The 22,522-nt window shown below is 42.5% G+C and overlaps 9 protein-coding genes across 9 annotated transcripts; 4 read left to right on the forward strand and 5 right to left on the reverse strand.

Annotated features, from left to right (window-relative positions):
• Positions 1–59: 59 nt before the first annotated feature.
• Positions 60–460, reverse strand: Bfra_003184 (uncharacterized protein; the record flags this gene model as incomplete). The annotated part of the gene is made up of 2 exons (XM_037333596.1): positions 60–338; positions 416–460. 2 exons carry the CDS (start codon positions 458–460, stop codon positions 60–62), a joined length of 324 nt encoding a protein of 107 aa, XP_037195724.1.
• A 2,508-nt stretch (positions 461–2,968) lies between these two features.
• Positions 2,969–3,600, forward strand: Bfra_003185 (putative camp receptor-like protein; the record flags this gene model as incomplete). Its single annotated transcript, XM_037333597.1, has 2 exons — positions 2,969–3,234; positions 3,294–3,600. The coding sequence occupies 2 exons, from the start codon at positions 2,969–2,971 to the stop codon at positions 3,598–3,600; spliced, it is 573 nt and encodes a 190-aa protein (XP_037195725.1).
• Positions 3,601–3,636: 36 nt separating this feature from the next.
• On the forward strand, positions 3,637–4,145 carry Bfra_003186 (putative camp receptor-like protein; the record flags this gene model as incomplete). Its single annotated transcript, XM_037333598.1, is given in 2 exon segments — positions 3,637–3,733; positions 3,745–4,145. The coding sequence occupies 2 exon segments, from the start codon at positions 3,637–3,639 to the stop codon at positions 4,143–4,145; spliced, it is 498 nt and encodes a 165-aa protein (XP_037195726.1).
• Positions 4,146–4,550: 405 nt separating this feature from the next.
• Positions 4,551–6,275, reverse strand: Bfra_003187 (putative fad binding domain-containing protein; the record flags this gene model as incomplete). Its single annotated transcript, XM_037333599.1, has 1 exon — positions 4,551–6,275. One exon carries the CDS (start codon positions 6,273–6,275, stop codon positions 4,551–4,553), a length of 1,725 nt encoding a protein of 574 aa, XP_037195727.1.
• Positions 6,276–6,942: 667 nt separating this feature from the next.
• Bfra_003188 (putative allantoate transport protein) lies at positions 6,943–10,314 on the forward strand (the record flags this gene model as incomplete). The annotated part of the gene is made up of 7 exons (XM_037333600.1): positions 6,943–7,182; positions 7,237–8,405; positions 8,458–8,535; positions 8,692–8,701; positions 9,177–9,261; positions 9,313–9,755; positions 9,814–10,314. 7 exons carry the CDS (start codon positions 6,943–6,945, stop codon positions 10,312–10,314), a joined length of 2,526 nt encoding a protein of 841 aa, XP_037195728.1.
• A 587-nt stretch (positions 10,315–10,901) lies between these two features.
• On the reverse strand, positions 10,902–14,487 carry Bfra_003189 (putative duf221-domain-containing protein; the record flags this gene model as incomplete). The annotated part of the gene is made up of 4 exons (XM_037333601.1): positions 10,902–13,735; positions 13,783–14,075; positions 14,125–14,351; positions 14,431–14,487. 4 exons carry the CDS (start codon positions 14,485–14,487, stop codon positions 10,902–10,904), a joined length of 3,411 nt encoding a protein of 1,136 aa, XP_037195729.1.
• Positions 14,488–15,221: 734 nt separating this feature from the next.
• Positions 15,222–17,044, forward strand: Bfra_003191 (putative carboxylesterase protein; the record flags this gene model as incomplete). Its single annotated transcript, XM_037333602.1, has 4 exons — positions 15,222–15,475; positions 15,616–15,894; positions 15,947–16,860; positions 16,959–17,044. The coding sequence occupies 4 exons, from the start codon at positions 15,222–15,224 to the stop codon at positions 17,042–17,044; spliced, it is 1,533 nt and encodes a 510-aa protein (XP_037195730.1).
• Positions 17,045–17,159: 115 nt separating this feature from the next.
• Bfra_003192 (uncharacterized protein) lies at positions 17,160–19,562 on the reverse strand (the record flags this gene model as incomplete). Its single annotated transcript, XM_037333603.1, has 3 exons — positions 17,160–17,787; positions 17,841–18,790; positions 18,846–19,562. 3 exons carry the CDS (start codon positions 19,560–19,562, stop codon positions 17,160–17,162), a joined length of 2,295 nt encoding a protein of 764 aa, XP_037195731.1.
• A 1,407-nt stretch (positions 19,563–20,969) lies between these two features.
• Bfra_003193 (uncharacterized protein) lies at positions 20,970–22,047 on the reverse strand (the record flags this gene model as incomplete). The annotated part of the gene is made up of 2 exons (XM_037333604.1): positions 20,970–20,989; positions 21,492–22,047. The coding sequence occupies 2 exons, from the start codon at positions 22,045–22,047 to the stop codon at positions 20,970–20,972; spliced, it is 576 nt and encodes a 191-aa protein (XP_037195732.1).
• Positions 22,048–22,522: the final 475 nt, after the last annotated feature.

Genomic DNA, 22,522 nt, shown 5'->3' on the forward strand with positions numbered 1-22,522 from the left:
GAACCTCCTCCTCTATGACCTCTATTCAACGAATCTCAAAAACTTCTTCCATAGCACCACTATCCGCCCTCAACTACCGGCTCTGGCATTACCGAATCTTCGACATAAAATTGCATCATCGCTGCTCGATTGCTCATTGTAACCTTGTCGACTATTAAATCACCAGCTACAGAATAAGCGACATGATATTTTTGCATTTCTATGTAAGATCGGTTTAGGCCTTGATGGATGAACAGGTAGTCCATCTCAACAGCAGCTACCAAAGAGCTGACAGGCCATCTGCGAAGCTTGCTATCATCATTTATGAGTCGACGAACAAGGGCAGTCAATTCTTGGAGCTGTTTAAACTCAGTCGACTCAACAGTTTTCTATGATATTCCAAAGAACCAATGGCGATACTTCAAAATCCAGGAACCTGAACGTAATATGCAAATGACCAAAGACCTGTAAGACATTCCATGGTCACCTGGAGCTCTTTTCGTAGTCTACTATACTTGGATTAACAGAATCAGATTCCCTCGACAAAACGATCATGCTCAGTCCCGTATGTATCACGAAGCTTTTATATATAATGTAAATCCACTCCACAAATTTGCCGAAATATATCTTGGTGGTATGATGGAGCTCGAATGAATTGGATTAAAAGGGTCTTTCAGGCTGTTCCTTTTTCATCAGTTTCATCTAATCCGTGGATTTTCACCATCTCCTTGTGTGGGTTTCTAAACTCGTGTCAGCATTTCCTGCTTTAGGTCTTTAAAATGTCGTTATCACCGAATTACCTCACAGTGGGGCAGTTTATCTGTCTTTCAATCCAGTGAAAGACACAGCACTGCTACTTGAGAAAGTAAATGGTCGTCTCCACGCCATTTCTGTAACGAAACAGAGAGCCAGAGAGTATCTTCCAATCCCCAGGTAATTTTCGAAACCTTATAGTCTTTGCCTTCGGGATTTTGGATACATCCAAGTATATCTGATTTGAATTTAGAACCGCCATAAGCAGGAGGATAAGACCTCTGTGCCATAATCCTTGTCTTTTGAGTAAGAAGCGAGCACACCTGATTTTGCTAATGACGATGGTCCGCAATAGCAAGTAGAACCCTCTTCAAAGCTACGTGAATAAATATCACCCTGTGCATTTGATATCTTATTTTAAAATGATATATATCCTGTTCAAGAAAATTGCTTCCTTAACATAGCGTTGAGTGATCACCAATTATCATGACTGACATCATAATATCGGGGTGTTTCTATGATCATGTCAAACCTGCTTTTCGACTCATCGTGCAATAGAGTAGCAATCTCACCATTCATTCATTCAACCAAATGCAAACATCCCTTGCCTAAAACATTCACATTGGATAGCTATTGAGCTTATAAGGCTGATAGAATAAGATTTTCACATGTGACAATCGACTACATAGTTTGCGATCATCATTTATTATGGCATGCGTTTTCGTGTATCCTATGGTAGGCATGCTGGCATCCCCAATAGTTGGTTGGAAGGGTTTCCAAATTACATCGAATTCGTCTTCGTCGTCAATTGCACTCAACATTAAATATATTCTAGACTTTTTATGAAGCTTAAAGCCCGTAGCCCATTTGGGCAGAGGAAGCCGTTCGCCTATTATTTCACCAGATATACGTTTTGTATTCTGTTTCTTTTTATTGTCAAGTTTAGGTGGATCGACTTCGGTTTCTGTGCTTCTAATCTTATTGAGCCGATCATTCTAACGGGCTGATTTGAGAGCATCTTGGGACCGTGAAGTTGGCATTATTATTAATTTAATAAGTAAAGAAGGGAAGATTTGAAATTTGGTGTGATGAGGTAATTGCAAGCTTCTGTAACGCAAATATGTTCAATGATGATGATATGATGAGTGTATGAAACGAAAAGAGATGTCGCTAGAATCAGATACTCCCCTTACTTTTGTATTGCGAGAAACATTTTCTGCCTAATTTGTCGCTCTTGAAAAATATACCCTAGAGATACTCCAGGCCTCAAAAGATAAGAGGCAGGTCCTTAGATACCCTTAAGCCCACATGAGTACTAGGCACCCCAGATTAGCGAAAGTCGGTTAGGTGAAAGGATCTGAACAAGGTAAATCTAAGGCCGTCATCTTAACCCTCCCAATATCAAGCGATTTTCTATGGCCATAGAGTTGGAAATGTTCCAGGCTCCCAGAGTGCATAAAGGAATTGTTATGGTTTCAAATTCGGAACACTCTTTCGGGGCATTTGACGAACTGATTTTCAGGCATTATAACCAGCCATTGGAAGGTTACCTTGACTCAAAAGGAACGAATCTACGAGGTCTTAGAATACTGTTGGATCAACAATGAGAATTGCTACAGTCGCAGTGATTTTGAATTCACAGTATTTTCGTCTCGATTCTCCCGAGTCGCGGAGCCTAGCGCTCCTTCCCTTTTTATCGATTGTAAATGTCGAAAAGTGAAGAGTTCTAATGTGCCCTTCTACGATCTCACATATTAATTTATTGTCTCGTTGTTTCTTTCCTAAATAATTCCAGTCATCTTCATTGTCATTTAGGCCTTGCGAACTTAGTGTCGATTGCTTGCAACACATCCGTCTGATTCTGACCATCGTCATATAGCCATGTCGTACGATTCTTCAATGTCAATCTACACATCTCACAGTGCGAGGAAGCTGCTATGCAGTATATCTGATAAATTCTTCACAAAGTGCTTTCCACGTCCATGAATACAGAGCATGTCGATATGAACCCATCTTCTCACGACGTATATGCATTTTCAACACCCAGATTGTCAATCAATACATAATTATTCCTTACCTATGAATCCCCAAAGTCCCCTCCTTCTCATTTCCATAGATTGCAAATTCGCCCTATACCTAAGCATCACCATTCTCTTTTTCCGTTATTGTTACTTCATCTACACAACCTATCAATTCGCTACCGATCTTCCACCACCTCCGTTAAAGCATCCATAAGATGAAAGCAGCAGAAAACATCACCAGCCACGAATTCTCCAACATTGTCGCCATAGAACGAACATGTTCTGGAATTTCTCTCCTAGGTTGTTTCTTCATAATCATTACCTTTCTTACCACCACTGCATTTCGTAAACCCATTAATCGATTGGTTTTCTACGCTTCTCTGGGTAATATTTTCACCAATCTCGCTACGCTTATTTCTCGCTCTGCACTTGCAGATCCAGATGGTCGGTTTTGTCAATTCCAGGCTTTTCTCATTCAGATGTACCTCCTTTCCAGTCTTCACAGCGCAATCCCTAGAATTGTTTTCTAACGGATGAAAGGTTCCTCCCAGCCGATGCATATTGGACATTGGCTATGGCATGTAGCGTCATGTGTGCATTTTTCTTTCACTTCGATGTGGTAGAGCTCCGCCAATTGGAGAAATGGTACATACTGCTATGCTATGGTCTACCATTCATTCCCGCATTCGTATTTTTCTTTGTACATACAAGAACACGCGGGTATATATATGGAAGTGCTGTATCATGGTGCTGGATCAAGACAAAATGGGGTTGGTGGAGACTCTGGAGTTTTTACGTACCAGTTTGGTATGTTTACACCTTTCACCATCGTGGAATCCTTGGTTGACTAGGTATTTGAAGGATCACCATATTAATCACAGTCATGATCTATACCTTCGCGGGAAAGAAAATCTTCGACAAGCGACGAGAGCTTGTGAGAGCAAATGAACGCATATCACCTGACACCCTACCCAAAGCACGTAGAGAAAAGTCCAGAAGCTCTCAGACCGAGCTCCTCCCAACCACCAACTCCGCCGAAGAACCCCCTCCGATAAACCCTCTAGACCGGGATTACCTCCTGTCCAACCATCTTGTACAAGTGTGCATCCCAATAAACAAGCCAACGCGGCTATGTGGGCCTATGCAAAAGTCTCGCTACTGTTCTTCCTCGCTATGATGATCACGTGGATTCCATCGACTGCAAATCGCATCTATTCCATTTTGTACCCGGGCATGGTTAACATGTCTCTGCAATATGTTTCTGTATTTGTGTTACCGCTGCAGGGGTTTTGGAATGCGTCGATTTATATTATCACGAGTATGGATGCTTGTAAGGTTCTCTGGAAGAGATTAGGGGAGCCGGTGGTGATTTTAAAGGGGGCCGGGGGGTGAGGGGTGATGTGTTGTGATTGGTTTTGCGGGATGGATGCGGTTTTGAAAAAGCAAAACAATGCGGAAAGTTTGTAGAGGACATAACTCGATAGGTGTTCGAGATAATGCCAGTCTGGTACTTATTATTGTGAGTTTTCTTCGCATTTGGCTGCGTACTGAAATTGGAGATGTTTAAGTATACAATCCGCTGTACATGCGCATGCGCATGCGATGAAAAATCCAAGCTCTTTTCTAATCCAAATGACCTTCAACATTTTACCTGTGTAATTACATATATGCTGTATTGTACATCGTCTGTTTTTTTGGAATGTAGTATATATGTACAGTTTCCGCTGGACCCCGAGGGTAGATACCCTTCTGTCGCGATGACACACATTGGCAGTTAGCCGGAGGCTCAAATCACGATTAACGAGATTCCTTCTCTTTATTCACCACGACATCAAGAGTCTTCCATGCCGAAGCCCTTGCCGCTAAATAAGTTTTACTTTGAATCGCCTTATAAATTCCATGGAATCCACTAATAGGCCACGCTTTCAGTATCTTTTCCGAAATGCTCAGCGTCTTCGCCACCTCCGTTTTTGGCGCCGCTTTGACTTTCTCATAAACACTTGGTAAGGTGGTTGCTCCATATCTCTCCCTCAATCCATCGTACCATTTGCGATCGTACATTTCCCAAAACTGTTCTTCGTTGTAGTAGGTTTGTGCGTATAACCATTTCATACCCCCGAGCTCTTTGAGTTTTTTCTCGAGACTGATGTTGGCTTTTACTAGATCTTTTTCTTTCCCGTAGCCCCAGAGACCGATGTTCATAAGCGGCTTGAGACTTTTACCGTCGGTTTCGTAGGAGGCGGAGTGGGGGTGCATGGTTGGCATAGGGCTTTGCTTTAGGGGGCAGAGCCATAAGGGATAGATACCGAAATATTCGTCGGTGTAGTCTACAAATTCTGTGGCGGTGGAATATGGTAGTGCGAGATCTTGAACGATGTACCCGGATGGCATTCCGGCGGTGTGCAGTGCAGTATAAAGCATGCGTGTATGTAGAAAGTCGTCTAGGAACCAACGTGTGAATTTGTTGAATGGAAATGAGAAGTATTTGAAGGCTGAAGCACCGACCCAGAATGCTCCACGATCATATCGAAAGAAGTATTCCGCGAGAGGTATGGCGAATCTGGGGGAGGACTGGCTGTTGTCGATACTAGATTCTACATGCATATAGAACCAAGGATCTGAAGCACTACTGAATCGTTGTACTGGAGTATTCTCCGTTGGGGTATCTGTCAGACGACCAGTAATAATAGCACCTTTCGTCTTCGAAAACATAATTCCGTCCACATAATCGATCGTTGGATCCGCAGTCATCTCTTCAATCTTCTTGATTGCATCTGGCATATCAAAAACCGGATGATATGTAGTCTCAACATATTTCCTAGCCTTTTGTAATTGCAACTCTACCAACGTCGTGACTCCCATACTTCCGACTGCTCCCGCTGCGCCATGAAATAAATCAGGCTTCTCAGTCTTCGAACATTGGATGACCTGACCATCTGCCAAAATCATCTCAACCCGATTGATAGTCTCATTGAAGAAACCATGTCGAAAAGAACTGCTTTCACCCGATGTCCCCGCATATCCTCCTCCAGCAGTAATACCCGGAAATTCCATGACTACCGGCGGCACAAGCCCATATTTTAATGTCTCCTCTACCAATCTATCCATTGGCACATTTGGTTCCACCCATGCTGTCTGCGTTGTGGGATTGACTTCCAATACATGCGATAACCCGCCAATGTTGATTATGTTCTTGCCTTTGGCATTATTTCGTGTGCTGTTCGTGGAACCATGGTTGATACGGAATTTCTCTTTTCGATCGTAGAATTGACGTACATTCGCGGAGATTTTCTCGACGGTTTGATTGTGTAGCGTGAGGGCTGGGGAGGTATTGGTTGAATTGGAAAAGTGTCGGAGGTTCACTCTCGTTCGAGGTTGCCTTGTCTCTTCACGCCATTGCCTGCGAGGATTTGGAGGGGTTGTCGTCGTTAATGATCGGATGATAGTATTGTTTCTTGTGGGAAATGTTGAAGTTCTTATTAATGGCGCAGTCTTATCAACTGCTCGCCGTATTGAAATCATGTCTTTCAATTGGTGTGGCTAATGTTACACAAAAACATTCCAATGTTACATATTTTTTTTTCCCTCGATATCGCAAGGCTGGCTAGTCAGGCCTAGACCTACAGTGGGACGGAAAGTATCTGAAGCTATGATAGAACTCAATCACGACGACATCAATTTATTTGGGTCTATAAAACTTAGAATTTACTCCACCAGCCTTGGTATTTGAAGCTTTTATCACGATACCAATTCGAGCATCTCGGTGAATGGCATCATTATATCCTCATCTGTCATTGATCTTGATGGTCGAATCGATGAGTTGCCAGTGAAACGCTTAGCATCTTTTCCACAAGGTAATTCGAAATGCAGTACTTGGGTGGAGTTACTTTGACACAACACCGATACAATATCGTGGGTTCGTTATTCAACTACTGGGTACTCGTCGCCCTCAGTCATACCAAGCTCAAACTCAAACCGAATACTCAGTTGTTACTGAATTCTGGGATATCATACCAAAGGTCTTCCCTTCACAAGCCATGATGATTCCAGACTAGATCCCAAGCTGCGGGCCATCCCTCAACAATCCCGTCATGTAGGGTTCAGGTTAGTTTAGGTTAGACTCGGCTCTATTCACCCAGGTATCAAAATATTTTCAAGCTTCATCAATGTGCCATTCACTATACACGCAATGAATTCTCCCATTGAAGCTGGAGCTGCGGAGGAGAAGCAGGTATCGTCAGAGCCTCCAAGAATTCAAGATGGCCCTACTTTACCATCTGCCGACCAGGACAAAGATATCGCTATCGCTGTGGTGGGAGAGCATCGTCATGAAATTGACCCCGTGGTAGAAGCTCGAGTCGTTCGAAAGATAGATCGATATTTGGTCCCTGCGATGTTCATTGGATATGGGCTTGTTTATTATGATAAGGTAGGATACAGCTTTTTCATTGTTTATATCAATTCCAAACTTAACAATTCTCAGGCAATTTTAGGATCCGCAGTCCTCTTTGGCATGACGACTGATCTATCTCTATCCATCACCAATACCAATGTGACCCCTCATACTACAGATACCTCTCGTCTTAGTTGGGCAACATCGCTTTTTTACTTTGGCATGTTGGCGGGTTTATACCCAATGTCATTTGCATTGCAAAGATTTAATATGGGTAGGATCATAGGAATCGTGGTATGCTTGTGGGCCTTGATCTGCATGTGCACAGCTGCTGTAACAAATTGGCGCGGTCTATATGCACAAAGGTTCTTCCTTGGTTTTGTCGAAAGTATCATCCCAACTGGATTCATGTGTATAATCAGTTCCTTTTACACACAATCCGAACAATCTTTGAGACAGAGTTGGTGGTTTTCCTCAACTGGGGCTTTTACCATTATTGGAGGTGCACTGAATTATGGATTTGGACAAATCGATGGTGGAGATCTTAAAAGATGGCAGTACATTTATTTGCTTGCCGGTTCTCTTACTTTCCTTTTCGGAATTTGTTGTTTCTTCGTACCAGATTCCCCAATCTCAGCTTGGTTTCTTACGACAGATGAGCGTATGGTTGCTACGGAACGTCTAAGATATGGTCAAACCGGAATTCGCTGTACAAAGTTCAAGTGGTATCAGATCAAGGAATCTTTGCTTGATATCAAAGTATGGCTCGTCGCTATCATGATGGCTTCCGCTTACACTGTCAACGGAGCAGTCAGTGGTTTTGGTCCTCTCATCGTTTCTACTTTTGGGTATTCGACCCTAGATTCTATTCTATTCCAATTCCCTCTTGGGGCAATATGTTTGATCTTCATCTTACTCACTGGTTATCTTTCATCACATATTCCAAATATACGAATCATCCTCCTCGTTATTTGTTGTCTGCCAGTCATCGCTGGATGTGCAATGATATGGAAGAGTTCTTGGCATCATCATGCAGCTACACCAGTTGTCGGGTATACTATAATTGGATTTTTTGGTCCTGTAGTGAGCTTGATCATCACGATTGGTATGGCCAATGTCGCAGGTCAAACCAAAAAGTGTTTCATGGCAGCGACTATTTTTGTGGCATATTGTGTTGGTAATATCGTAGGACCTCAATTGATCATATCACAAACGAAGTCGAGACATTATCCAGAACTCTGGTTAGGATTAATCATTTGGTAAGTTACAAATTAAATGAATAGAGATGGTGAGATTACTGACGCTAGATAGTTATTGCATTACAATTATAGCAGCAGTGGTGTTGTATGCTGTGCTGACTAGAGAAAACCGCAAGAGAGCATTAATGGAGTAAGTCTACACCACTTTTATCTAACTCAACGTTGTCAGGATACTTTCACGTTCGTCGTATTGAATTGGCAGGCCACTTTGCAAACTTCTACTCCATATATCTTGCTGTCCTCTCATGCCAATCTGTATCAAATCGTGCTGACTGACATCTTGCAGATTAGATCAAGTGAGCAGGGACAAAATGGCATTTCAGGATTTAACCGACAGGGAGAATCCATATTTTCAATATATGCTGTAGCTCTAGATGCAGGAGAAAAGTTCGATGGATGCTAGCTTACATCATCGAAATGTCATTTTTCGAGTTACATCCGTACTGTTTTCGGTAACAAAGCGGTCGATCTCTTTCATCGGCCGAAAGTCTTAACTCCACCAGCTCCACCAAAGTTGCATGTAAAATCCGTTATCGCCAGATGGGGGACAACATACAAATAATTAAATAATAAACTCCTCATTTGTTGACTGATACTGAGGAGACATATATAAAGACTTTTTAAACTCCCCATTTTAATCTCAATTGACCATCTTTCAACTCGCATCTCGAACCAAGCCTACAAAAGAATCAATTCGGCTTTCCTCCAAATCTCTAGACGAAGTTCAACACAGGTTTCATCTTCAGTCTCCATATTTACACAAGACTACAGGTACTATCAGCAAACATGGGTGTAGAAACACAAGCAAAGACTAAGATACCCATTGTCTTGGGTGCAATGACATTCGGGAAGCCTGGTAAGTCGTTTCGCTCCGGAATTGCAATGTTCTGGAACTAAACTCATCAAGGCGTCATGCAAACCCGAGTCCATGATCTTAAAGATGTCTCTTCTATGATTGATATCTTTCAGTCACATGGTCACAATGAAATAGACACTGCCCGCGTCTACGGCCTGGGTTCATCAGAAGAGTATCTGGGCCAACTTCAACCCTCATACACTGACCGTGGTATCATTATGGCTACCAAACTCTATCCTAACAACATGACTGGGTTCAAGATCACGCATTCAGCGGATGATCTCAGACTTCACTTGGACAAAAGTTTGAAAGCCTTAGGTGTTGAAAAAGTCGATCTTTTTTATCTACATGGACCAGATAGAAGCGTTTCTTACGAGGAGACATTTGCCATGTGCGATGTTTTGTACAAGGAAGGAAAATTTAGTAGGTTGGGTGTTAGTAATTACATGTCTTGGGAGGTTGCACACATTCAAGAAATTTGCATCAAAAATAACGTAAGTCCCTTCAATAGTCACTCAATCTTAGGAAAATACAAAACTAACACTCAAAAAGTGGATTTGTCCTTCAGTATACCAAGGTGTATACAATACCATTCAGCGCTCCATCGAACCAGAGCTCCTTCCCTGTCTTCATAAATACAACATGTCTTTCTACGCCTTCAACCCTATCGCCGGCGGCTACCTCACTTCACGCTACCATCGCAACCAGGAATCCGTCGAAGCAACCTCTCGTTTCGATGATTCGCATTTGCAGGGTAAAATGTATAGGCAAAGATACTGGAATGATACCATGTTTGACGCGTTGGATATCATCAGAGAAGCGGCGAAGAAGGAGGGATCAACGGAGAGCGAATGTGCATTGAGATGGTTGGTACATCATAGCGGACTTGAGGCGGAGAGAGAGGACAAGATTATTATTGGAGCAAGCAGCGAGAAACATTTAAGAGAAAATTTGGTGGATCTGGAGAAAGGACCATTGTCGAAGGAGATTCTTGAAGCATTGGATAAGGCGTGGGCTAAGACTAAAGCGGTAGCTGGTGCTTATTTCCATTAGGCGTGAAGGAATTCAAGTGTTAGGTGATTTGAGATCTTGAAGCTATGGTGCATGATTTAAGTCTGGATGTTCTGCGCAGTGCAGGAAGGTCACTTTGATCTAACAGTTGCTTAGTGAAATTAGAAAAGCTTGTCAGTACAACCTAAGATTAGGTATTTGAAAGTATTTAAATAAGAAAGGTATCATTAACTTGATCTCAAAATTGAATTAAATTATGTTTCCTTATGTACTAACTACAACGCTTTTTGATTCTATCATGCATCCAAAATTACGCCAAACCAACCAAAATTCCGAATCATGATCATCACATTCATGAAACTCTCCTTTTCATAACCAGTGCCCACTCCCGAGTCCGCCAGTGAGTGGGTGCATGGATTGACGGGACAATTCTCAACCAACGAAATTCTTAATAAAATTATTCTTTAACTGTTTAATATGAACACTTACGGTTTGATTGTTTCATATCTCATGAATGATTGTAACAATTTTCGAGATATATAATTCGATATATCAAGAGATATTGACAAGTCCATTTTTGTAGTGTCCCGTCAGTCCGTATACCTACTGGTGGTCCCAATCCCTCGAATCTAAAACTTCGTTTCCCTCACCCAAATACAATTCTCCGCCTGCAAATCCTTCACCACGACTGTCCCCTCCTTCTTCTTCCCCCATCTCCCTTTTCCCTTTTCTCCTCCCTCTTCCTCATTTTCAAACCTCAACTCCACCCCCTCATCACTACACTCCATCCCCGCCAACTTCCTCACATGCTCACACTCCTGTCTACTCACCCCCGCCTCATCCCTCGGAATCCACAATTTTGGATCTCGACCTCTCGCCACACAGGGCGGGAAATACGCATCCTCGTGCTGTTTTTGCGTATACTCAAAACCGGAGGGCATAAGCGGTAAAGAAGCGGTTAGGGAGCGCAGAATATGGTAGTCGGAGAATATTTCTGGGTGCAGGAATTTGATGAAGAAGTTGGGTGGGGAGGAGGGGTTGTAGACGGGGGAGATGAGCGGGGTGAGGTAGGTTAGATAGGGGGTTAGGTGGTGGAGGTGCGGTTGGATTTTGGATTTCAGGGCCTGTAGGAGGAAGGTGATGGTTAATTTTGAGAGGTGGGGGAGCCCTTCTATGCGTTTGGCTGCAGAGCGGGTTTGGGGGTTGAGATCGTGGAGGTCGTTTTCATTTTCGTCTTCGTCTTCTTTCTCGGAGTCGGAGTCGTCGTGCGGGGATGTATTAGAGTTTTTGTGGTTTTCGGGTTCGGGTTCGTTCTCTTCTGAGATGGTGGGGTGTGGATCTGGTGCTGTGGATATGCGGTGGCTTATGTATGTTGATACTGCTGGCTGGGATTGGGTTTGTTCAGGCGTCTGCATAGGGAAAAATGAATCTCCGTTTTCATTTTCGTTATGGGTGTTGCTTCGATTCATAGTCGGCATGGGTGTTTGCAAATCGGAATTAAATGCAAGTCCGCGATATAATTCCTCCACAGCAAGGGTTCGAGGAAGATTCCAGAGGAGTGGTCCGAGTGCTTCGTTGAGACTTATATGGATCAATGCTGTGAAGATTGTTAATCCGAACATGATTACTAACGGCCCAAATGCGCTTCGTAATCCGAAAAGACCGATGAGACAGATTTCCGCAAGATATACACCTGTAAGCAGTTGTTTAAGAGCATGTGGATACAGCAGTCCTCGTGTAGATATCTCAGAGGAATAGGTGTAGAGAAGGTTGTATTTTGATACGAGATATATGAGATATAAACCCACGAGTGCGAATACGATTGTCAGTGGACTTATTAGCGAATATGTAATAGCTATGACGCCCATATTTGTGAACACAGGATAAACAGCTCCCCAATGGACAATTCGGATTCGGTGCCATTTGTTGATGATCAGTCTTGGATTTTGCTCATTCTGGAACATCAGGTGACGAATCAAAGCAGGCAGTTGCAATAATCTCGTTGCGGACATGGCGAGACCCTGGAGGATGAAATACGAGACGTAAAAGTTTGATGATTTAGGTAGATTTTGCGAAAGCAGTGAGCGCACAGAAGTTGGATCCTGTATGATTTTTTCGAATGCTGCAGATGCGGCCGAAGTGATAGTTGTGACAAGAAACACTTGCACAACTTGGAATATAAAGTAATTGGATTGTGTGTAGAGCTCGATCATCGAATAAGACGGGATTCCAGCTTGACGCGCACAATGTCGTAAAATGACTGGAACTAATGCCATAAGAAATGTCAAAGCTAGAGCTGGCAATAAGCCCGTGAGCAAACCGAGGATTGAAGATGGAAGCTTGTCAATCCAACCTAAGAATGGGATTTTGGTGGTTAAAAAATTGATGTTGGATACTATTCCTATCAATGCACAAGGAATGGACCAAAATATGACCATACATGCCACGAAACCTTGGATCGCGAAATTACGCATGATACGTTCCCACCATCTCATGCGAAGCGATTCCCATACGATCTCGTGTGGTCGAATTCCATTGATATGTGGTGTCATGTGAAATGCTCGATGATGAGATAATGTTTGGTAGGCGGATTGAGCGTTGACTTGAGTATCGAATTCAATAAACGCGGCGGGTAATGGCTTTACTTTTCCCTGTCGATGCATTCTTCTCAGCTTGTTGATCTGTGGTGCGATTTCCTTCAGTCGAGCTCGTGTCCATTTGATAGTATCTACGCTTCTTCCATAATTTGATAAGGGTCGATGCGTTGGTCTCCAGCTGTGGGGAATCCATTGTGCTGCAATTGATCCACTTACTCCAGGAGGAGGCCCAGACATTCCGTATCCATTATCTCCCCATTTCAAAGTCGGGGTTGTGGGATTTTCGTCCGTGGTTGCTTGAGAATTTGTTTGGGACATTGCTTTCTCGGTCACCCTGGCTTCCTTTTCCTTTCCACTGATTGGACTGGAATTTGACCCTACTAGTGTATCTGTAGGTGACATAGGATCTTCCGAAATCTCGATGTCCGTGGGATTTGCATCAGCTGGACTTCTAATTAAGCTTGGTCTACGATTCTCGGTTGCTGAAGATCCCCGCTTTGTCTCTTGAACAGAATTGATACCAATGCTCGATTCAAGATCTGGATGGCCATGTTTGAGTGCTCGATTTCTTTCTTTATTCGCAAGCTTTATTAATGCTGTCTCGGCCCTTTCCAGTCGATAAGCAGTTTGATTTCTTTCATCCACCAAATCCTGCAGTTCTCGGGTTTCTCTTGGGATCCAAACATGCTTGACAGAATCGCCAAATACCTTCCGTAATTTCGCCTCCTCCAAATTCTGTTGTGGAACGCACGTGAATAGAACGGTCTTCGATGACAGGCGCTTAGCATAATACGGATGAAGAAGATACGCTTGACGGAGATTAATATAATAAACACACTCTCGTGAGACAGTATACATGATAAATCCTAACTATACATTAGTAAAGTTCATGCATTTGGAAAATTATACCCACCGAAGAAGAGCCATGCCAGAAACGCGTGTACATAGTAAATCCTGGGGTTGTCAACATTTCCAAATGTCAATTGATCAAGTTGTTCATTACCGGCACCTCCAAGTATATGCAAAGGTATCAAGACGGGGAATACAAGTCCACATCCTACAAGACATATTACACACATAATCTTGAGGAATCGGAGGAATAAGTACCCATCTAGCGATGACTGATTGAGAACCGCTTCATCTGGGGTATTGAAAAAGGGTCTGATCCAATTGAAATATCCAGATGGTAATTCCTTACTTCGTTCACTATTCTGACGTCAGTTTAATCTTTTGTCATTAATCGCATCTAACTCACTGAGGATCTAAACTGCTCAAGAAAGTCCGTGGTGAATATACTCTCGGATATTTCCTGCGTAACACCAGAAATGAGATGGTGCAGACTGCAGCGAATACGCCCACGGGTATTAAAGTGGAAAACAGTGCAGAGAATGACGAGGAATTGGACCCCGATGCTGCAGCTGCTAAGGTCGAACTTGTGGAATTGTCTCTTGAAGAACCAACTCTTGGATCAGAACTCTGGTTCTAGAAAACAAAAGAACAATCAAATATTAGTAAAGACTGTTGCCGGAGCGGAAAATTTAGAGGCTTGATGAGACCTTACCAATTCCCTCTTGAATTCCAACCTCAACCCTTCAGCAATCACACTCAAAATCGCCATCTCTCTCCAATTTCTTTCAAGCACTTTTCAATCGGAACACACTCCATTCATGCATTCATACACGTCGTCTGCATCGATCCAGTCCGACCGTTCATGCCAAGGAATAGATAACGGATAATAATTAACAACAAACAATATGAAGCAAAACGGTCGGGACTCTTCGTGATTTTCAAAAGTGCCAGTTTCATCATTTATGGTGCATATTTTTACCGTAGATCATCAACTAGCAAAAATGCTACCCTTAAGTGGTGCGCTGAATACAGGGTTAATTTCCGAATCGGGGAAAAATGATGCTTTTATTGGTTGGTAGTGTTTCGAGCAGGGGATGATCGCGATAAACGGGGGCTGAGATTTCTTTGATACGTTGCCATTTTATGTCTTCTGCGTAGAACGGTTGCTGGGAGTCTGCAGAAAGGAGGCACAGTCGAAGACATGCTAAAGAATTATTGAAAAAACGTTTGTCTCATGAAAATCAGGATATCTATAAAGAGTATGTTTGATGCCAAGGAATCAATCGAAAGTACCGATCAGGTTGAGTGGGGTCTTACCGAACCCCTGTTATCTGATCTTCTCCGGGGTTTATCCGGATTATCCAGATATTGATATCAACCCCGCATCCTCTGTGTTACATACCCTACCATCAACATACCTTCGCTACCCTCTTGTAGACTTCACGAAATGGCATACAATATCGACGAGATGTCACATATGATTCTACACATGAGCTCACCAATATGAAGGACATTACCTCTAACTGGATATTTCTCTTTGCGTCTCTTGTCTCGTCAGCCATTGGCTTCAGTGGAACTGCGATCCCTCGTGTGCAAACGACAAGTGGAGTAGTCATTGGACATTCTGCAAGAAACGAAAGTGATGTTGTTGAATTCCTAGGCATTCGATATGCTCAGGCAACCAATGGCTCGTTAAGATTCCGGCCTCCGGTTCCATTCATTTCCTCTGATACGTACAAAGCTTCACAATATTCACCGTAGGTTTTGCTCTCTTTGGGCCTTATGTTTGTGTCAAGAACATCAAATTAGCGAGCGGATTCTTTGGGGCATCTATGATGGATCATACTCCACTAAATAGTTCAATGCAATTGAGTCCCCACCTAACATCACTCCCAAGAGCTTGTCCCTTTAACCCCGCTCCACCTCTCCCCACCTTCCCCAACAAATCTTCCACATTCGACCGCATATATGCAACAGCTACTGGTGGAACGGGTCTTGAATTCAGTGAAGACTGTCTGGCGCTCAATATATGGACTTCATCTATATCACCAAAAGGGCTCAAGCCAGTTATATTTTTCATTCACGGAGGGAGATTTGTGTCCGGCAGTACCAACAACGCATTGTATGAAGGACATTATCTTGCTGCCACTGGCGATATTGTTGTTGTGACTATTGAGTATATACTCTTTTCTTCCAAATCATTTAAATGACGAACTAAAGTATATTAGCTACCGACTGCTCGTGTTTGGATTCCCAGGCTCACCATTATTACCCAGCGCCAACCTAGCAATCTTGGATCAACGACTCGCCCTCGAATGGGTCAAAGCAAACATTGCATCATTCGGAGGAGACCCATCCAAAATTCTCATGTACGGACAATCAGTTGGTGGACTATCTATTCATTACCATGCATTTGCCTGGCCAGATGATCCGATTGCTTCTTCATTCATGTCTATATCCGGAACTATCAATGACGAACCTAATAGTCCAGAATTGAGCAAGTCATATTGGGATAAGCTTTCCGTTCTAGTTGGATGCAAGAGTGGCGTCGAAGAAGATGTTGTGAGCTGTATGCAGGAGGCACCATATCAAACCATCTTGGCTGCCATCAAAAGTTTACCTCTCACGCCTACCGAATTTCTACCACGAACACAATTCGTACCAACAATTGACGAGAAGATTGTGTTTTCAGACTATGCTACCCGAGCCAACGCTGGAAGATTCTCTAAACTGCCATACCTAGTAGGCAACGCGAATCACGAATCAGGCTTCTACGCCATCTCCGCTTTTGCCCAAAACATCACTTTCAGCCGCTCTCAGTGGGATCTCTTCGACCTCAAAACATTTACTTGCTCCGCTGCTCAGTCTGCCCTCTTACGCTTGAAGCATAATGTCACTGTTTATCTATATCGATATTTTGGAGATTTCGATAACACGCGCCTTTATCCAACAAGTGGTGCGTATCATTTGAGTGATTTGAATATGTGGCATGGTGTGGGCAGAGATGTAAGTGGTATTTCCAATACGAGAGGTGAAGAAAGATTGAGTAAGGAGATGATGAGAACTTTGATTGAGTTCGCGAAGGATCCTTTGAGTGGACTTGAAAAATTGGGGTGGAGGAAGTATGAGGGTGTGGGAAGTGGTGAGTCTACCTGCTTCCTTTGCTGCTAATTGCACGTGCCCACAAAGTCTGGAGTCTTAAATGTCATCATCTATTTTTGTGCTGATCAATTCACACAGCAACTCTAAATATCCTAGGGCAGCACAATAGTCGCGATGTAACTCATGTGAAATCAGGAGAATATGATGCTCAATGTGCGTTATGAGGAACGGCACAATTCAGATATTGATCCATATGCTAATCTCTATCGATTGTTTCGCTGAAATTACATTATATTATCGCTGTGTAGTCATTCGTTACTTCAAGACCTCCATATTTTCTCATTCCAACCAATTCGAACTGCCAAATTTTCTTTGTCTCTCTTCCCAATCCTTGTTAAATTGCTCAATCGATCTTCCATCCAAAATATTCTTCTTGTCCTCAAAGCTAATTTGTTTGGTGTCAAATCCTTGTCTAGACGTGAACATCACTATCATCATCAATTGATAATGATCCGTCATATCCATCTCTTCTGCCTTTGCATTATCCCCGCATCCATTTTTTTTCTCTGTCCATCCCTTTATCCGGCCCCATCGCTTCCAAAGATGCCAAAGGAATCTTACATCCCGAGCTCCTTCTTGCCATTCTTCCCACATTTGTCTTACCTTGGTTAATCTAATCCTCATTCTTTCGGCTAGTGTCGCATTCCAGTTGACACCCAAGTCGTCGCCACTAGGGCACGATACTGCTTTAGATTCAGGCCTAGAGTTACATGCTTGAAAAAAGGTCGGTCTTCCGTACATGTCTACATATCCAGTTGGTATAGTGTATGGTTCGGGTGCAGACTGCGTTGGCGCCGTTCTAAGTTCCTCAAACCTTTTCAATGAATTATAAGTAAGAATCTCTTGATATAATATCGGAACCCAATTTTGTGTGTAGAACCAGCTTGCAGAACCCATCACATAATGTCTACATGAAAGTTAGCTGTTAGTCTGCTCGTGGTAGGAGTAACATGTACTGACATTTCTGGTAAATCTTCATTACAGTGGTGAATCCCTATCTGGGGAAGATCAACCCAGGTATTTTCTGGAAAGACACAGACCCTTATTCCTGAGCCAGGATTCGTACGGATGAAACAGATGTTACCAGGGATTTGTAATGGTCCTTGAGCAACAAATAGTTCTCTAGGGGATGGACTGCCAAAAGCGGATGGGCTAGCTTGAAGGAAAGGACTAATAGGAGTTGGCGGAGTCGATAAGTAAGATCGAGTTCGCTGAAGGGAGCCAACGGATGGAGTGGTTGTATTTGATGAGTTATTGGTGATAAAAGGGTCTGTAAGCATCTTCTCATCCACAAATGAAACAGACTTTACACGTGGAGTTCTAGCTTTTGTTGGTTCAGAATGACTCTTTGATAAGACTTTATTGTCTGGAGACTCCAGTGGTTCATGATCGCCATCAACACTTGAAACTGTTTGGTTACTTTCGCTGGCGGGGACAAATACCGGTGCACAAGGTGAAAGAGGGCGGACTCGCATGGAGGATGTTGAGAGAAGAGTATTCGAGTTTCCAGGCCCTGGGGAAGGAGACGAAGAAAAAAAACCTCCATCATGTATTGAAGAACTAGTAGAGTACTCCGAATAGATCTCAAAATATTCTGGTTCAAGGAGAATACCTTCAGAGTCCAGAGGAACAGAATGATCTACGTCTTCGAGCTCAAAGAAGACCGGATCACGAAGAACAGTGTCCCAGTTTGTAGTGTCAATTGGATTTACTTTCTTAGGAGCGCATTTGTTTTCATCAACTCTATCATTTGTTTTGCTCTCTCTCTTGACTTTTTCCAGCTTAAATGGGATAGGACTCGAAGAAAGTGATTTTGTGGCCCGGGGTGACATGAGCAATTTGGGGGCTGGAGGAGGAAGGTTGGTATACCAAGCGGACCCACCTTGTAGGATATACTGCCCTAAAACAACCTTTTGCAGATTAGATTAAGAAGCAAAGGTCTGGAGCATAAGAGATGTTACGTACAAGATAGAGCATAAAGAATTCTTCGTTTCCCTGAGGTTTCATATGTTCTGAAGCTGCATTTATACTCTCCACATTTCTTAGCTTGATCTCACGGGCAATTGAAGTCAACTGAACATGCAGCTCAGATAGTGGTATTGTGCATTGTGGGGTATAGACAAGATTGAAGTCTAAATGACTGAATCCCAGTCCATTATCGAACTCTCCCTGCGCCCGCTGAGGATTCAAGTCATTTACTGCAATGGGGACAAATGTGTTTAAACTTCCATTGACCCATTGATGTAGTTGGTATGGTGTCGGAGCATTGGCTGTTGTGGCTTGAGGCGAAAATTGACTAGAATTTACGTCAAGTTGTTGGAATCGAGCATTGAATTTTGATTGATCTTTGAGAGCTTCAGGTCCTTGCTGAGAACTCGGTCCGTTCTTTTCGATAGTAACAGGTGAATTTGTGCCTAGATATTGGCTTTCTAGGTTCGAATAGTATGGCTTCGAGTCATTAAATTCCATTGGTTGACCTCCATTCCAGCCATTTTCTATCATAGGATGAACCTGATTAGACAGATATTCTGATCTAGGATGGACTCTTGTAGGCTGCGAAAAGTTCGGTCCCGCATTTGGATTGCGCTGTGGGCTCTTGGAATTGGGGTTTGCAGGGAGGTTTTGCTTTGAGTCTTCATTGGCTAAACTCTGTCCAAAGTACCTTTGAAATAGAGGATGCATTTCGTGCTGTTGTGACCCTTCTCCGAGTGTCCTGGGATGGTTCCCCTGGTATAGAAAATCAACACGGGATTTTTTGCGTTTCTCTTGCCGACACGGAGGGATGGTGATATATTTTGCAAATATATATTGTATGTATAGTATGCTAATAACCAAAAATCGAGATACCTAAGTTTGTGGGATAAAATCGGTGATGTGATATGATATGATGATGATGATGATGATGATGAAAAAATGTAAGAGATATTTTTCTTTCTGAGATTGAGAGCAATTTTGGCGGTTGATATGGAGAAGGTACGACTCAAAAGTAGCTCTGGAGGAAGCAGAGGATCGAGAAGATTAGGAAAACAGATAGATATGGACATTATTTGGGGAAGCTACGAATGTTGCTTGTATGCTTGTGTTCTGTAATTGATTGTCTGGATAAACATGAAAACACTAAAAACGTTGAATAAGCAAAATAAAACTATGTTTTCTAAGTATTTTCTCAAAGGGAAACTCTGCATTCCAAGATAAGGCTGCTAATGATTGAGCATTGTATTTTGCGTACCATCACTGCTTTTGTTCATCCTACCTTCAACAAAACTCCAGGCCTTGTTCAATTCCGGGTCGATATCCAAGAAATAAAGGAAATGGCATAGTCTGAGCAATCGACATCTTAACGTACGTCAAGTACTGTGGAGGTGCTTGGATTTTGGCATTGAGAAAACTAGCGACCCTGTAGCCAGAGATCATTCTATGTCTTTCATACATAATAGAAAGACCCAAATCTTAGACTTAACACTTCCACAAAGCGTTCTTGATGCAAAAGGTAAATGGATTACTGTTTTTGAAGATGCGAGGAAGAATTATGTGATTTGAGACTTGATCGTGGTGCATGAAACCACAAGTCAACCGACTCGCTTATTCGATGTTTTGGACGGGGAGGTATAGGCACTAGATTTATTGCGTCTATAACATTCAGCCTATTAAGTAATGATCTTGTGTGGTATCTCTTCTTCTTCAAGTTCGATCGTCTGTATACCGTGAGGATGAGCGGTACGACATTCCAATGAATCATTTCTTCAGAAAAGGGGACGCCGCAAGATCATGATACTGATCTGGAAAGTTGTCGGTTGCAACTTACTTTAGTATTTTTGCGTTGAAGTAGCTAAAATTTTGCCTGCCAGGTGTTTGTCTTTCAACCCTATTGTTTATCAAACACTTTACTAATCATTGATAGCTGATATGTCCGCATATCTCTCTTTTTTCTTACTATCCACTCTCGCCTGTCGCTTCCAGATATCGTGTTAATTGCATCATCGAAGTCATTGCTTGTCTGGCCTTAGTTTTCTGTTTCATTTCGCCTGTTTCGCTACGACCTTCACCCTCCGTCTTCGTAGTCTCGGTCGCCATAGAAAATTTGAAGGATCACTTGTAGTAGCCGTAAACTCTGGTGGGGTAGATTTGAAGATGATTGAAAGATGCAGATTACTCGATATTCGTTACATATATCCAAGCATTGGGACCGGTGTTGGGTTCACAACTCTCGCATAATATTCTTTGATTATACATTATGATTATACATTTTGATTGTCTCCAATTAAAACTGCTCGACACACTGGTGAGTTTCTGGTGAATTTCTGCTTTCCACCTCAACTTCAGCTCCTCCATTCCCTGTCATGTAATCCCCACTCTCGTCGGCGCACCCAATAATACAACACCACTATCCAGAATCCGTTCGACTCCACCTTCCATTAATCCTTATCAATCAAAACAGTGTCCAAGTCATTTAATTCTTCACCCGATCCCCAGATCTTGACAATAATCAGAGCTCGTGCCAAATGTCACAATGCATTCCACTATCCACTTTGATATCTCCCAAAAATGGTCAAAGAATCCGATCGAGTACCATCTATGTTGTGGAATCCTCATCATCATCCTCATCCTCACCTTCTTCAATTTCATCATTATCAACATTAGCATCCATAAAAGTAGCAAAGTTTTCAATAGAAAATCTACCCATAAAAGCTTGGTACTCGTGTTCCTCTTCGACCTTTCTCATTTCTCTCTTTGCTTTTTTCCGATCGTCCTCTATCTCCGCCTGCTCTAACTTAGAGGAAGGAATGATAACTGACTCCTGATCTATCGCCTCATCACTTCTGATCTCGTAGTAATGTGACTCATTAAAAGTCACAATACCCTCGTAGATCGTACCATTTTTCTGCTCGAGGAAGAATTTGTCCCCTCCTTGCGATTCAGGGAAGTGAGGACCAAATCTTATGGTTTTCACATTTTCCTTACGGAGAATTCGATCGAATAATACCAAGAGAAGACCGATAATGGATGTCATGATGATTAGCCCACTTGCGAGTCCATACATAAATATCGCGGTTGGAGAGGTTCTGGGTATCTGTCCGTGTCCATATCTGACTGCTTTGATGATGTCGAGAACGGGTTCGGTAATAGGATCCAATTGTGTTTGGTGAAAATTGAGTAGCGCAGGCATTATAATCTTGCTGTAGACTTGGTACTTTTCGTTGATTAGAATGGGATGATTTGTTTTTCTGGAAGTCAAGAACTTTAGTTACAGACACAACGCAATATATACATGTTCTCTAGTCACAAGTATCTATGATTCTTGAAGCATGACAAATATTTGAGTTCAAAGCTTGGCAATTGGCCCATGTAGATCGTCGACATGAATCTTGGTTAAATATTGTTGAGACTAACATCTAGGTTTAGAGTCTTCCCACAAACGGGTGGTATGCGAGAAGAAATGTTGTCATTGGAAGCGAAATGTGGCAGATTGAGAAGATCAAGAATAAATTTACACTAATAACACTTTCAAAACTCTTAACATTGAAAATTCTGACATTGGCCCTCGATAAACGCTATTGACTTGTTCGGGTAAATTTGTACAGATCTACAAAGCTAAAGTCTGTAGTGATTATCTAAAAGGAAACGATGACATTCGGATAACA

This window comes from Botrytis fragariae (genome assembly GCF_013461495.1).
Source record: "Botrytis fragariae strain BVB16 chromosome Unknown tig00000012, whole genome shotgun sequence".
Taxonomy (NCBI): domain Eukaryota; kingdom Fungi; phylum Ascomycota; class Leotiomycetes; order Helotiales; family Sclerotiniaceae; genus Botrytis; species Botrytis fragariae.